The sequence below is a fragment of the Mytilus trossulus genome, chromosome 5 (assembly GCF_036588685.1).
Source record: "Mytilus trossulus isolate FHL-02 chromosome 5, PNRI_Mtr1.1.1.hap1, whole genome shotgun sequence".
In the NCBI taxonomy this organism is placed as follows: Eukaryota; Metazoa; Mollusca; class Bivalvia; order Mytilida; family Mytilidae; genus Mytilus; species Mytilus trossulus.
In genome coordinates, this window is record NC_086377.1 from 18,406,930 (window position 1) to 18,423,872 (window position 16,943).

At 33.3% G+C, this 16,943-nt stretch overlaps 1 protein-coding gene across 1 annotated transcript; it reads left to right on the forward strand.

The window, feature by feature from the left end:
- Positions 1-4,749: 4,749 nt before the first annotated feature.
- LOC134717691 (uncharacterized) lies at positions 4,750-10,906 on the forward strand. The gene is made up of 3 exons (XM_063580187.1): positions 4,750-5,248; positions 6,227-6,571; positions 10,785-10,906. The coding sequence occupies exons 1-3, from the start codon at positions 4,750-4,752 to the stop codon at positions 10,904-10,906; spliced, it is 966 nt and encodes a 321-aa protein (XP_063436257.1).
- Positions 10,907-16,943: the final 6,037 nt, after the last annotated feature.

Below are 16,943 nucleotides of genomic sequence, written 5' to 3' on the forward strand. Positions count from 1 at the left end.
AAACAAATATGTTACAAAGAAGCACACAATGGCATATAGAAATTTCATATTATCAAAAATTATCGCAAAAATACACATATTTACCACAGTACAATAACACAAAACTGATAATCTTGTCATGTATCCTCAATCGATAAACAAATTTCGAACCGAAAAACTCGTGTACCGGGGTAATATCTAACTAATGCGCCGTTCTTCATTGTTTATTATTGTGTGTCTACTGTTTTCGATAAAGTCAGGTGCCTAGGTTTGAGGGTTTGGTGTATTGTATTGTATTGTACTTCACCTTTTTATAACTTTTGTGGCTTTTTTTATGTGTAATTAATGATGTTTTACATTTAAAGAGAGAATCATTACCGTATTAATGAAATTTCATGCCAAAACAAGATTTAAGACTACTGAGATGTAGATTTTTCGGTCGAACGAAACACCCATAGCAGTGTAATCGATCCAGTGTTTCTAAAAATCCATCATAGATACCAGGTACCTAATTGTGTATGTCAGACGCAGTCTCTTTTCCATAAATATCATAGGGGCATTCGAACCAAAACAGTTGGAAGGCTTCATAAACTACAAACTTGATAGCAAACAAGTCATCTTTATTTCTGTGACATTTTTTTATATAGTAAAAAAGCCAACAGTAGTATACCGCTGTCCTATAGTCACAAATCGATTGAGAGAAAACAAATTCGGGTTTCAAACTAAATCCGATGGAAACACATCAAATATAAGAGGAAACAACAAAACAACAAAAACACTGAAGTGCAGCAAAAACAAATGACAATGCAACACACACACACACACACAGAAACGAAATATAAGAAAACAACCTCGTTTTTCTAACTTGATACAGGACATTTAAAGAAATAATGGTGGGTTTAACCTGGTTTTGTGGCTATACCATGTATACAATATTTTGAGTTGATATGCTTTTTAAAAAAATTGTTGTATGAAACATGGAATTTCTACTAAGAATAACATGACATAGTGAAAAACATATTGTTCGAACCATCTTAGCATTTCCTAGCATTTTATTCAGGAAATCCGTAGTAGCTCAGGAACTTTGTTTTTTTTTAATTATTATATAAGTAAACAAATCATTCTATTAATAGGGTGCATTAAAAAATAAAAGTCAAACCTTTACTTTTTTGAGTGATTCCTACATGAAAACGGAAGTGGAATAAAAAATCTCTGTTCAGCTTTATCGTAATACTTTAGAAATTAATGTTAGAATTAATATCTCAGTCAAAACACGTATATATATTAAACATATGTTATAATTTTTTATGTCAGTAAACATGATTGGATACACATTATCAGATAGTACTATTTTAATATGGATTATTTATCATGTTCAAAATAATATAAAGGCGTGCAACTACATCATTAACAAATTATATCAAATGTGATGGGTTAAAATCCCTAATGTCTATAAGAATTACCAGACTGTTCATTATTAATGGCGATTACTATGAATTCTGGTATGTCTGTCGATTGTTCGTTAGTTTAGACGGAGCATATTAGGTTAAAGTTTAAGGATAAGATTTTATATCATAGGACATTAACACGTAAAAATTTGTTGGATTCACCTTAGCATTCCATAGTATCATTTTCATTTAGCAACATAAAATATGATTAAACTTAACTCTTCAGACAATTTACAGTAGCTCAAGAACTTTGTATTTTCATACATTAATGAAAGTAAACACATCTTTCTATTAAGAGGGTGCAATTGAAAAAAAATTTAAACCTTAACCTGGAGAGATTGAAAGAGGAAAAGGATAACAAAATGTCACTGTTCATCTTTATACATTATATTTTGTACAAACTTTATGTTAAAATTAAGCTGTCAGTCATAACAAATATATATTTAAACATTTGTTATGATCTATTATGTCAGAAAACGGTAAAAATAATGATAGTTCAGATAGTACTATTCTAATATGAATTATTCATCATGTTCGAAATAATATAAAACGTGCAATTACAACATCAAAATCTTCATATAAAAAGAAAATGTGATAGGTCAAATTCTTTCAAATGTCCCCAATGTCAATAAGTGTAATCAAACTGCTAATTGTAATGGGGAATGCTGTGTATTCTGGTCAGTGTTGATCGTAAATTCGAGACGGGGCGTAGCCGTTTTAATAGATTTATTGTATATATTAGGACGTACAGTACCATCTACACCATATAAACTTTGCACTCAATGTTTACGTAATGGTAATGAGAACAACGGAGGACGTTGATAGTTTTTTTTAACATAACGCAATGTGTTGATTTCTCTTCATATTGATTTCGTAAATAGTTATGAAAAGTACCAGGATTATCATTTATTATCATATTCAATAAATTAAAAAAAAATCGGGAAATTTTCATTGTACTAATAAACTCTTTGTTTACATTGCATATGACGTCATAACTTAAATAACGTCACGACTAAAATCCCTAACAACAGAGCCAAAATCGAAAACGTTACGGTATATCCGTTTTGAAATTAATATATGTTTGAATTAAAATAATAAATATAGACTTCGTCCACTTTCACAGGTAATGCCTGCCTCATATTATGGGGACGAAGTCCCCAATAAGACTAGAAAAATCAATAAAAAAATTAAAAAAATCGAGAAAATTTTCCCGAAATTTTCATTGTACTAATGAACTCAAAATCGTTCAATATTTTTCATGTCATGTTTTGAATTCTCACATCTGCTCTGAAATCTACAATGTACTTCCTTTTTCTGGTCTCGTTTGTAGGAAACTTTGAGTAAAATATATATTTATCAGTCTAGTACGAAATAGGAAGGAACGCAATACCAATTTCATTTTTAATAATTCCTTGATATGAAAAAACGTTACCTGATGATAGCGTTTCTTTGTTTAGATTGCATATGACTTCATAACATAAATAACGTCACAACTAAAATCCCTAACAACAGAACCAAAATCGGAAACGTTACGGTTGTTCCGTTTCTTTTTTTTTAAAGCAAATATTTAGGTTACAAAAATATAATTCATACAGATTCGTCCCCATTTACAGGTAATGCCTGCCTCCTATTACACACAACATTGAAAGCCAAGGATGTATAAAATGGATAAAGTCAGACGTGTGATGTGTGTCAATTAGACAACTCTCATTCCAAGTCACAATTTATAAGAGTAACGGGAAAACCAACGGTCTTATCTATGAAAAAAAACGAGAAACGAAAATCACCAATTAACCACATCAACAAACGAGAACTAATTAACATCAGATTCCTGACTTGGTACAGGTGCAAACAAATGCAGCAGGTTTAATCATTTTAATGGTACCAAATCTTCATCTGAACTTAAACAATAATGCAATATCAGAACATAAAAAGACACACTATAAAATAACCATTGGAATGGCTAATTAATGTTAACTCAATCAAAAGAACATACACTGAATGAATAAATTTGATCATGATACAATATCAATACAATGTTAATAAAATAATAAAAATGAGGAATGAATAACTAAAGTAAAAGTATTATACCGCTATGAAGTGCTAAACAATCTCAGAAAAAAACATCAACTTTGAAAAAGAGTAACTCAATTTGCAAAATCAAATTATAAACAAGTAAATGAAAATGGTTTTGTTGTTAAGTATCTTTTTCCTTTGTCTGTATAACCTTCTGTTTATGAATACCAAGAAAGATCTTGTACATCAATAAAGGTATGAAACGTTTTGACCATCATGACTCAAAGTAACTCGCAAAACAGCCAACTTGATCTGAAGTCAAGTTATTGTGACGCTATCTAACCTAACCGAACGTTACAATAAACGATGTTACAGAAGACTTCTACTAAGTACCAACGTGAAAGTCATGCATTGAAAATGAAAATTTTATGAAAGATCAGAGTTAAAAGAATAAAGGCCCTTCAAAACGGTCACAACATGAGGGTAAATGTTCGGGCTTTGCTTTGATATTTGTGTTTATAGTTTAAGACTAGTACAATAATGGGTTCAATTCCTTCGATATGTGTTATCAACAGAACAGAGGGAAAGCAACAATTTCATGACATGAATGTATATTTAACACAATAAAAACGGTAAAAAAAACATACACAATATATTTTATATATAATACTCTATTTGAGGAGATTGAGAGTTTAATATTCATTTTAATATTTTCAAAATATTATGAAATTTTGCCTAGTTGGCATTTGTTTTTTCTCTCTGATTTAATAGATACTGTGTTAAAATAAATATAAAAATAACCTTGAGACAAGAATTACGATATTTCGTATAGTATCTGCTTTTAAAAAAGATAACTTTAACCTTGATTTTCTTACCTTGTTTGTATTTAATCTGACTTAACCCAAAACAACAGATAATTGATATTTATTAAACACAGGTGCAGTCGGACTTTTGTCGTTGTATAGTGTGCTTTAGAATTAAATGAAAAAAAACCCATACAGTGATTTTTTCATTAGAGAGAATGTTAAGTTTAGTGTTTTTACTTATTACATATTTCTGTTTCAGTGAAGCGTTTTTGTTAGAACCAAGTACCAATAATGCCTCGAATAGCCCGTTGGGGAATAAGCAGTATGTAACGCTTATTGAATTTTACGAAGCAAAAAATGAACAACAATATGATGTAACTTTTCTTCGACACCAGATGGATCGCATGAAAGCCGATTCGGATAAGACATTAACGCTACTGACGTCGCAGATACAACAAAAGTAAGCATCTATTGAAAATTCATATACAACAAATGGAAAAATGAATGATACAAATCAACTTCAACAATTAGAGCGGATAGTTCGTGAACTACTAGACAAAAACACAAATCTACAACACAATTTTGACAGTTTACAAGCAAAGTATACGGCACTGGAGAATGAACTCCTGGTGTCACAAAAAACAACAGCAAAATTAGTTGTAGATGTCCAGGCCTTAGAGCAGCTCAAACCTGTGCAGGATTTGAACGGACTTAAACAAGAGTTGCAGAGTATAAGATCACAAACAAATTCTTTGGCTTTCAACCAGCAGGCGAGAAACCAGGACTTAATAGCGTTATATAACGAGACTATTAATAACCAGAAGAGGGTAAATTATCTAGGTAAACGACAAGAACTTTTCCAAAATCAAACACACCTGGCCTTTAAAGCAATGGAAAACAATTATAATACATGTATGTCGGTTGTCTATGGCAAAATAGATCAAATTGAGAGGAGTACGAATATGACTGATGCTCGTGTTGATAAAGCGACAGAGAAAGGTATGAATGATAATTCTAAACTCTAGTTCGAATCTCACATTTGTTTTTTTTATTTTACAAATTCAGAAATAGTTGCATGCATTTATTGTTGCCATTTTTAAAGTATGAGCACAAATGCGAGAAGTAAAATATGAAAACAGATCTAAGTATAGTTCTTATTATTCCGATACTCACTTCGTTGCATTTTTAAATTCAGATAAGAACGCGCAAATTTACATAACTAGTATTTCAAATCATCTAAATATTGCGATTAAGTTAATGCAGTCTAACCGGCTACTGATGTCTTCTTGATATATTCTGCTCATTGGTTTATCTTCTTATTCTCAAATAACGTATTATTATTACACATATCAAGGGTTTTTGGTCTTAATGAAACAAAATCAATATGTTTTTAACAATTAAAATATATTTCAACAAACATGTTTTCAAGTGATTTGCTGTGGTATTTCTGAAGGGTATTTTTGGAACATTGATCTATATAAACATAACCAAGTTATTTATCTATAAAAATATAATCATGAAATGAGATAAATAAAAATAATATATTTTGGTAAACATAAACATTTATAATTATCTCTTACAAATTGTCACATTGATTAAACAAATAATGATAAACTGGAGTTGATATCAAACACCATAAGGATGATATGTCAAGGCAATTATACATAGTGCATTAAGACAATGTTGGTTGCTGTGTCTCTCTTTATCACATTTGTACCTATTACGTCTGTTTGTTTCGTTCACAAATTGTTGTCCAAATTATGAAATTTTACACGACTGTCGTAAAAGTGAGAGGTTTAGCTAGCCATTTTCTACATCAGAAAAGGCGGTACCAAGTTACGCATTTGTTTTCCATTCGTTTGATATGTTTGGGGTTTTGATTTTGCCATTTGATAATAGAGTTTCCATTTTGAATGTTCCTATAGTTCGATATTTGTGATATTTAACTTTCTCATAATGCAATATATTTCATTTCAGTGGCAATGACATCCTGCGTTAGTCATGATAAAGTTTTGTCAGGTGGAGAGACTATCAAATTTGATGAAGTGAAAACCAATGTAGGAATTGACAACCTTTCTTCGTTTCAATCCACTGGAAAGTTTAATTGCACCCATGAAGGATTTTATATAGTTTCTATTTGGGTGCTGGCTCAAGCTGCCTCCCGAGCTAGCAATGTCTATATCTATAAAAATTCCAAGATCGTATCAAAAACCTATATATATGATAATATATATGATACCGGTCCTGCTACAGTAGCAGTCGAGTTAGACGTGAATGACAATGTGTGGGTGCAATTTGATGACGGCAAAGTAGATAGTTATGGTTCTTGCATGACAATTATCAAAATCATGTAGTATTATATTGTAAACAAAAATTGTATATTTGATTGTTTAACAAAATCTGTACACTTAAGAAATGGTTGATGCAAGCCAAATGTTTGATGAAAATTTTCAAGCTTCAAAATTCTTTTGTGTAAGCATTTGGATAAAACTAGCAATCTTAAAATAAAGTCAAATATTTTCTAATTTAACACGGTGAACTCGACATAGTGTTTTCCCATAGGTAAAGATAAAGGTGGATTTACGCGGGAGATAAATTTTCAATGCCATTGATTTGACTTAAGCATAACCTAGTTTGCGCTAGTTGTAGATACATCTTGAATTTTATCACGCTTGTTTTTACAAACTATAAGCAGTATATCATATTAGAATAACTCTTTTTAAGAGTTTAAGAAAAGGCCAATTTTAATGACATTTGGAAAAATATTTTAAAAATGTATTGTATAGCTCCTTGAATTGAAAAAGGTCTATGTCTTCAGCATATCGAAAAAGATTTTAAAAATGTCTTTTATAATTCATTGATCTTAGAAAGGGCTATGATCCGAGTACAGAGTGCATTGCTTTTGGACCCTTAATGAAAAAAATCCCACCTGCACTTTCTCAATAATATTTTTACAGTTTGTTGTACATGTTGAACTACTTTTGGGTCAGATTATTACAAAATTATAGAAAACTTTATCGACTCTAACTCAAAATATGAACAATTTCATGTTAAGGAGGTCTTGAAATCTTTTGATAACTTCCGAATTGCTAATTTGTAACCTTTTTCAGTTGGATAAATCATTACTTTACTTTAAAATACATAACTCATTTTTTTTACAGTGTAATTTCATTCCCCTTATTGCTGTTTGATACATGAAACACGAAAAAAATACATTTGGAAGGATAAAAAAAACCGGCAGGTAAAACACTGTTCACACTAGGGACTATATTCGTGGACAAAAAAAAACAAAGGACGATAACCGTGTATTCGGACCTTACTTGTCTTGACCATGTGGAAAATTTATTTTGATTTATATATAATTTTACCATTGCAATACAATTTATCAAATAAAAGAATCTCAATTGCATTAAATAATCCTTCATGTTTATTATCAAATTTAGTGCTTTTTTGTTTGTTTTGGAAATTGTTATTGTATAGAAATATAGTCACCTTGACGCATTGTATTTCTGATGCGCTAATAGAAAGCATGTTTAGAACACATAACATCGCAGGTATATCTAACGGCACGGTAAAATCAAAATGCACGTGTTTTGAAGGTCATTGCTAATAATGACTTGATTTATGAATAACATTATGTAAAGATATTACAAACACAGTTATAATTGTTTGTCAATAAGTCTTGAATATTTATATCTTTGTATCAAAATTAAAATCTTTTACAGTTGTGTGAGGTATTGACTCATTCATTCATGCCAGATTGTTCGGACATTCTGTTACATTGCATAACTATGTTTTCTGTTATTATAATAACTAATAAGACACTGCAATAAAAAAAGTATAATAACAAAGAAATATATGGTGCCTTAACATGAGCTTCAAATAACACTTTGGAAAATCAAAAAAGTATAAGGACAGTACTTTTCATGCTGTTATTTTCACTTAGGAGCTGCAGAGTTACATGTGTGATACTATGTAAATATACTAATAAGGAGATGTTGTATGATTGCCGATGGGGAAATATTGTAATAACTGGCCAAACGGGTGTCTTTAACTTTGCTGCCACCACCTGTGTTTACAGGTACACAGGGAACCTCAATAGACTAGAACAAGCTAGTCTAAAACAGAGAATGGTTTAAACACGGGTTTACTTTATATTGCTAGACCAACAGGGTTAATATACTTCTGACACATTAACTTCACTTTATATTTAGCAAGAAACTCAAATAGCGAGAACAATATGGGTAAGGAATATTCAAATACTTAATAGTCTGTGTATCTAAACGCACTTTCTATCGTGTAGTTTATAGAACAGCATTACACTGTAAAATAGAGGATGCACCTCTATAAACTGGAATCGCATATAAACTAACACTCAAGAAGTGGAAACTTCCAGGACAGTACCATCAGACTATTCCACAAATGAATATTATCTATCTGACAATCGAATAGTCTCTTGTCTCGGTCTAACAAGAAGATCTATTCTCTCATGAGACAGTCTAATGACAACAACCAGAGACCAGTTGGACAACTATGGTGTATTATGTGTTTTCAGCAAGGAAAAGTAAGATAATTGTGAGCATAAAGATGTTTTATCATTAAATTCATTAATTGTTCAGTTAACAATATTACACAGTTTTCAATCGACTATTAAATATGCTATAACATTAACATATATTATATCTATGCCTTCTAATAAATTATACATTAAAAATAACCGTACTTTATTATATCTAATACTATGACTTCAGCCTCCTGGAGTAAGCACAGGAAGACAACTTCAATCGCTGAGATTGAGATTATTTAAAAAGCAGTTTAATTATTCTAGCTTCTTACAATTCCTTACCTAACAAATATTCAGAATTTACAAATATTCTCTCTGAATGCTGGAAAATCTCAGCAAACAGGATACTTAACAAAATGTCCTTTAACACAATGGGAATGGGAATGGGGAAGGCATGTAACTTTAATCCGTCTACTTCAAAGAAACAGGTTAGCAAATGAAAGCTAGCCTGAATAAATAGACCAGCTATTTATATTTACATGTACAATTATATTAAATCCATTTTTGATTCTGATCTAAGTCTTAGAATACAAAGACTTATAGTGAACAGAAAACGTCCAAAAGTTCTAAACTGCAGTAAAACTGCTTAAAATCTCATGAAATACATGATAAAAATATGATAAACTTCTGCTATTGACAGTATCAACTGACCGAAAAACTGGCAACATATCCGTAGGTCTGACAAAGTAGGAAGAGCCCCTGACAAACAGGTGCAAGCTTTTTATACCCCGATGAAGCTATCGGGGCAACGAACGGTTCTTAACGGGGAAACGAACGGGGAACTGTGAACGGGCCTGACAAGAACGAAAATAATCCCGATTGCTAGAATTAAGTACATTAAAAACGTAAACAACATGTTTACGGAACATACAAATCATCTTAGTATCATTTACAATCACAAACAATATCGTTTTGATACAATAATCCTGGAATAATCAATCTACGGCGCTGTAGTATTCATACACTGTTTTACGCTAGTGGTACATAAAGTTCACTGAGGTTACACACAGGTCACCTCATTTGCATAATCAATACACTAAAATCATTGTGCCGGAAATGGCGACTGAAGTGAAAGTGAAAGTTTACTACAAAAGTTATCTCGTTTATACAACAATAAAAATGGTTTTACACTTGGAAAACGGATTACATAGAACACTGAAAACATAATGAATTGAATTTAAAAGCGGTGTCAAACTTTAAAATAGCCAAACATCGAATCATAGGCGATAACAGGTGCTCGACATGAAAATACACATGTTTTCCAAGGAATTTCGCTTGGTCAAGTCATTACATTGGCTCCCCACTTTAGTTTTCAGTGTCCTCACGAAAACACAAAACTATCGTGAATTATTATGCTCATACTATAAATAAAATAAATTATTTCAACAATAACAAACTTTTAACTTTAAAACTTTAACCTTGACCATTGTTGACATGGTTAACTAGACTTATTTAACAATAAACAAGTTACTTGTAATTAACAGCATTTACACCCAGATACATTTAATCTCTAGAAGAGTACTTTGGCAAAGTACAATAAAAATTATAAAAGATACAACTTGTTAAAATATAGCTTCTCCTTCATGTCACTATCAACATCTATTACAATTCAATTATATTATTAATTCAAAAAATTACCAATTTGAGGATTTACATTTTCAGAATGTATAATCCTACAAAACATTTCAAAACTTAACCAACAAACATAAATTTACTGACTACCATACTGGACTTTAGGTATAAGGTCAAGGATTCCTTATACCTCATAAAAAATTGTTTAAAAGCTAAATACCTAAAATTCAAGCTAATTAGTGTTAGATTATTGCTAGCACTAAAAATGGCAACTATTAATACTGGACAATCTCAGTAACAGTACCATAACAATTACTTAAGTAATTGAAAAACATAAAAATATTTATAACAATCAATACATTGAAAAATTATAATATATCTTCTTGTCTTCTTCTGTAGGGTCTTCGTATGCTGGGCTTCGCTTTTCTGTACAACGATACAGTTCTCCTGGGGAAGGAATTCTACATCAGCGGGAAACAGGGACGTCTATAGGTATTGACTGGAAAAATAAGTCAGCATGAGGTTTATGTTGAGATACTGTCCAACTAACTCCAAGTAATTGAAGTATCAAATCAAGTTCTCATCATCAGAAAGAGCCGGCAGCACAAAATCTAGTAGTAAATGGAAGATACAGCGGACAATGTCGGAGGTGAATAGTCGTAAATAGGATATTAAATGTAAAAATATGATGTCATGTTAAACATGTTAAAGCTGCCAGTAGAACTAAAAGGTTAATCTGCAATGGAGGAGGTTCAGGCTCAGGCCTTGCCCTAGTTACTGATTCACTAAATGCTGGAATCTTAGCAACAGACATGGTATCTTTATGCTGATCTAGTGAAGATAATCGTCGAACACTCAAGTTTGTGGAAGTTTCATACTTAGTGTTATCTTTGACATTCACCAAATGTATAACTTCAAATTCCATTAAACGTGCAGTACCAATAAGCGTGTTTTGATGTATGGTCACCTCCTTCATAAAAGGGTTTACAAGTGTAATTTTACTCATCACACGACCAGCAAGATCAACTAAACAGGTAGTAATTATTAGGGATGACTTCTCCATAAAATCAGCAGAAGGTTCTGTCAAAAATTCTTGATGAGACAACCAACCGTCTAAATCTGTTTTCTCTATATATGCTGACAAGCTAAGCTCACTGTATCCTGGTACAACTGTACTGTCAGCTGCTACAACCTTTCTAACTCTACTAAATTCACCAGCAAATTTAAATGGAATATACTGTTCATTCCAATATAAAATTTGATCAGCCAACCTTATTTCAGCAGGACCCTTTTTGCCCATAACAAGGATATTCAATCCTAGCAAAACGCTATCCGCAATATGCGCTACCACAAGCTCCATATTAAAACTGAAATTTCCAAGTCTCTCTCCAAAATCAGCTGTTCCCAACTCCCTGAGTGGGTTCCCATCAGCTCCAATAAGCGAGTGCGACTGCACCAAAGGTGGCCTGACTTCTTCAGGTATTCTAAAATATAACTCTTCAGATAGAACGGTTCTGGCAGCTCCAGTATCCACAGTAAAAATAGTGGTTACATTATTTATCATTCCATCTATATAAATTCCCTCCTGTCTAGACTTCTTTTCAATCTTAAAAACTGGTTTTGATATAGGTTCTTCTGTTCTAAATAACCCCTGCATTTCAGAATCTTCAAACATTTCAAAAATATCAATATCTTCAAGGTCTCGAGGCAAAACTATCTCCTCTTTGATCTCAATACTTGGTTCTGCTGTATTAACAATCTCAGCTGTACTATCTAACTCTATTGGTGGACCTTACTCCACTAAAGTAAACTGTTTTTCCTCCACAAAATCATGGGATATGGTACTAGGGGTATGGTCCAATACTTCAATATGGTCCATTTTAGGCTGGGTCTCTGCCGTACATTTCTCAATTTTAATACTAGGGATATGGTCCAATACTTCAATATGGGCCATTTCAGGCTGGGTCTCTGCCGTAAATTTCTCAACTTGATGCGTCAATACATTATGATCATCATACATTTTAATTTGGGGTTTCTTGAGTCCTTCATCAACAAAAGAAATCTGACTTGATTCATTAACATCAACAAAATAAATATTCTGGCCATTTTCATGTTCATCATGGGTCTCCTCTCGGCACATAGAATTGACCGTCTTCAGTTTTAAGGATCTGGACCATTCTCAAAATCAGGGGCATTCAGATTCAAACTGGTATCAGTTCCAAAATCATTATTTCTTGTACTTGGCCGAAAAGGCGGAGGTACATTCTGGTTAAAAGATACAGTTCTGTTGTTTCCATTTTGGTCAGGGTCATTCCTAAATCTCCTGGGCAGGGGACATTGCCTGGCAAAATGACCAACTTGATCACAATTATAACATCTCTTGTCTTTCAGAGGCCTGGAATCAAATTGCCTCTGTACAAAATCTTGCTGCTGGATCTGACGAATGGGCTTTCGGTTAACCTGGTTGAAACCTTTGGAGAAATTAAAGTCTTCGTTAGGGTAGCGACAAGTTTCTTGGTAGTGTACAGTAAAATACACGGCTTCTTCTATGGAGCTGGGCTCTTTATTCAGTTCCACATGTATCCTGGCACTCTCATCTTGAAGCCCTAAAAGGAAAGTCCTTAGTAAGTCTTCCCGTCTGGTCCTTTTGTCTCTGTTGGGGTAACCTTTGTCGTAAAGCCTTTTTAATTCAGCTGCAAAATTCTGTACTGACTCATCATTATGCTGCCGTCTACCATAGAACCTAGAAATATAAATTTTAGTCGTATATATCTCTCCAAATCTATTTTCGAATTCAGTCTTCTGTAAGATTGGGTAACTTTGCTAGACAACTGGTCATAGACAAAGTCACCGGCTGTCCCCTGCAATCTAGGTAATAATTCAGCCAACTTCTCTTTCTTTGACCAGCCGAACAGGTGGGCAACAGCTTCAAACCTGTTGAACCAAACCTTCCACTTTTCTTTTCCCGTAAAAATGGGTAGTCTGTTACTATTCTGTTGTTTACTTTTGGAGACCCTGGGACTCCTATTTTCATCACTGCTGGACTCAGAGTCACTGTCGCTTGAACTACTACTTAACGAGCTAATATGACGGTTCCTATTACTTCTTCTTGGGGATGTTATAGCTGATGGGAAAGAGGACCTGCCTCTATGGCTCTTCCGCGTCAGTTGCCTTACTGGGGAACTTGCTTGGCCCTGCAAACTGGAAATTATTGTTTCAGTGATGTTTCTCATGCCCTGCACGATTTCTGTCATCATACCTCTCATGGCGCTAGTGATGCCTCCCAGGAGTTCCATACTTTTGGACCTGTCTGGGCTCTCCAGTACACCGTGTAGGGTAGGGGAGGGTGGCATAGCTTCTCTAAGTGTTGTGGACTGCAACCTCAGATTTCTGGCTGTTCTCGTTTTCTTTCTCGAATTCAGCATAGGAGCACTCTGGCTAGTGGTTGGTCTTTGAATGACTGTATTATCTGCTGTACACTCATCAGATGACTCAAAATCTTCACTGCATTCAGTATTCGTCTCTGTATCATATGTGTCTTCTCCACTGTGGACTCTATTTGATCTTGTTTTCACCATCTCTGTTTATTCCTTTTTCTGGGTATGGGTTCGTATCACTGGATACTCGTGTAACTGTTGAGTATCCCACCGCTGCCACCAATGTAATAACTGGCCAAACGGGTGTCTTTTACTTTGCTGCCACCACCTGTGTTTACAGGTACACAGGGAACCTCAATAGACTAGAACAAGCTAGTCTAAAACAGAGAATGGTTTAAACACGGGTGTACTTTATCTTGCTAGACCAACAGGGTTAATATACTTCTGACACATTAACTTCACTTTATATTTAGCAAGAAACTCAAATAGCGAGAACAATATGGGTAAGGAATATTCAAATACTTAATAGTCTGTGTATCTAAACGCACTTTCTATCGTGTAGTTTATAGAACAGCATTACACTGTAAAATAGAGGCTGCACCTCTATAAACTGGAATCGCATATAAACTAACACTCAAGAAGTGGAAACTTCCAGGACAGTACCATCAGACTATTCCACAAATGAATATTATCTATCTGACAATCGAATAGTCTCTTGTCTCGGTCTAACAAGAAGATCTATTCTCTCATGAGACAGTCTAATGACAACAACCAGAGACCAGTTGGACAACTATGGCGTATTATGTGTTTTCAGCAAGGAAAAGTAAGATAATTGTGAGCATAAAGATGTTTTATCATTAAATTCATTAATTGTTCAGTTAACAATATTACACAGTTTTCAATCGACTATTAAATATGCTATAACATTAACATATATTATATCTATGCCTTCTAATAAATTATACATTAAAAATAACCGTACTTTATTATATCTAATACTATGACTTCAGCCTCCTGGAGTAAGCACAGGAAGACAACTTCAATCGCTGAGATTGAGATTATTTAAAAAGCAGTTTAATTATTCTAGCTTCTTACAATTCCTAACCTAACAAATATTCAGAATTTACAAATATTCTCTCTGAATGCTGGAAAATCTCAGCAAACAGGATACTTAACAAAATGTCCTTAACACAATGGGAATGGGAATGGGGAAGGCATGTAACTTTAATCCGTCTACTTCAAAGAAACAGGTTAGCAAATGAAAGCTAGCCTGAATAGATAGACCAGCTATTTATATGTACATGTACAATTATATTAAATCCATTTTTGATTCTGATCTAAGTCTTAGAATACAAAGACTTATAGTGAACAGAAAACGTCCAAAAGTTCTAAACTGAAGTAAAACTGCTTAAAATCTCATGAAATACATGATAAAAATATGATAAACTTCAGCTATTGACAGTATCAACTGACCGAAAAACTGGCAACATATCCGTAGGTCTGACAAAGTAGGAAGAGCCCCTGACAAACAGGTGCAAGCTTTTTATACCCCGATGAAGCTATCGGGGCAACGAACGGTTCTTAACGGGGAAACGAATGGGGAACTGTGAACGGGCCTGACAAGAACGAAAATAATCCCCGATTGCTAGAATTAAGTACATTAAAAACGTAAACAACATGTTTACGGAACATACAAATCATCTTAGTATCATTTACAATCACAAACAATATCGTTTTAATACAATAATCCTGGAATAATCAATCTACGGCGCTGTAGTATTCATACACTGTTTTACGCTAGTGGTACATAAAGTTCACTGAGGTTACACACAGGTCACCTCATTTGCATAATCAATACACTGAAATCATTGTGCCGGAAATGGCGACTGAAGTGAAAGTGAAAGTTTACTACAAAAGTTATCTCGTTTATACAACAATAAAAATGGTTTTACACTTGGAAAACGGATTACATAGAACACTGAAAACATAATGAATTGAATTAAAAAGGTGAGAACCGGTGTCAAACTTTAAAATAGCCAAACATCGAATCATAGGCGATAACAGGTGCTCGACATGAAAATACATATGTTTTCCAAGGAATTTCGCTTGGCCAAGTCATTACAATATATCCATCAAACTGAAAATACCGTGGATGTAAAAAACATTGCAGATATAAAAAATCTAGGCAACTGCATGGCTTAACCGATGAAAACATTCATGTATTTCATAAAAAAAACCCACCCTGCATGAAAAGAATAAAAACAATAATTGAGAAAAGATACGGAAAGCAAACAATTTACTGAAAACAAATATGACAAATAAGAAATAATGGCAACAACTGACTTACAGTCTATTGAATTCGATCAGGCACAAAACAAATGTGGCGAGGATAAACATGTTTACAAGCTCCAAACCCTTGCACTGACCTGGAATAGTGGTTTAGGAGAACAAAGTAGAAACTACCAAACAAACGACATAACATTAGTTTCGTGATTTACAAATAAAACCCGCCGAACTAAGGGATAGAACTTATTGCCACAACGAATAACATCCAAAAATGATTATTTACTCGAACTGGTATAAAACATGCTGATGTTGATTTGTTGTATAGTTAAAGATCAAATGCAAATGGGTACAAAGAACATTGAAAAATGCATTTATCATCATTTATAACCTACATAAAAAGTTCTAGACCACCGTTGATAATGTCTTTAACCACACTGTTTATCTAATATATAGCACAAATCCTCTTTGTTGCCATAAATTATTCCAATGCACACCCAACAGTGGCAAAATAACCACTTTATTGATGGTGACCGTGTTAAGGTAGAAGTAGAAGTAGAAGTGGCATTGGTTCCGATGTTTGAAAGTATAAATACAATGAAATATTTTTTTAAACGCTTATCATAACGGAATACTGAAAGATAGTAAATATTCTTTTCGTAGTCAGTTTGATGATTCAGTCTTGTTAAAATACATTTACAACGTTACTGATACATTCTTGTCTTACAAAACATTCATTCGACATTGTTTATCTACATATAAGCAATCAATGATGTTACACGAACCAGAGATTGATTAAGCATGCATTCGACATGTTCCGTTCGATTGGATAGAATATCAGCTGTAAAGGTCACACTACGAACCCTGCTATATCACCAAAGCTTATGAAAAGAAGATA

What these genes read in the sequence shown, in the direction of transcription:
- LOC134717691 (XM_063580187.1), top strand. Translation starts at nt 4,750, where the DNA reads ATGAATGATACAAATCAACTTCAACAATTAGAGCGGATAGTTCGTGAA. An exon ending in TGATAAAGCGACAGAGAAAG is followed by an intron (nt 5,249 to 6,226) that starts GTATGAATGATA and finishes ATTTCATTTCAG; the next exon opens with TGGCAATGACATCCTGCGTT. An exon ending in CGGCAAAGTAGATAGTTATG is followed by an intron (nt 6,572 to 10,784) that starts GTTCTTGCATGA and finishes CTTCTTCTGTAG; the next exon opens with GGTCTTCGTATGCTGGGCTT.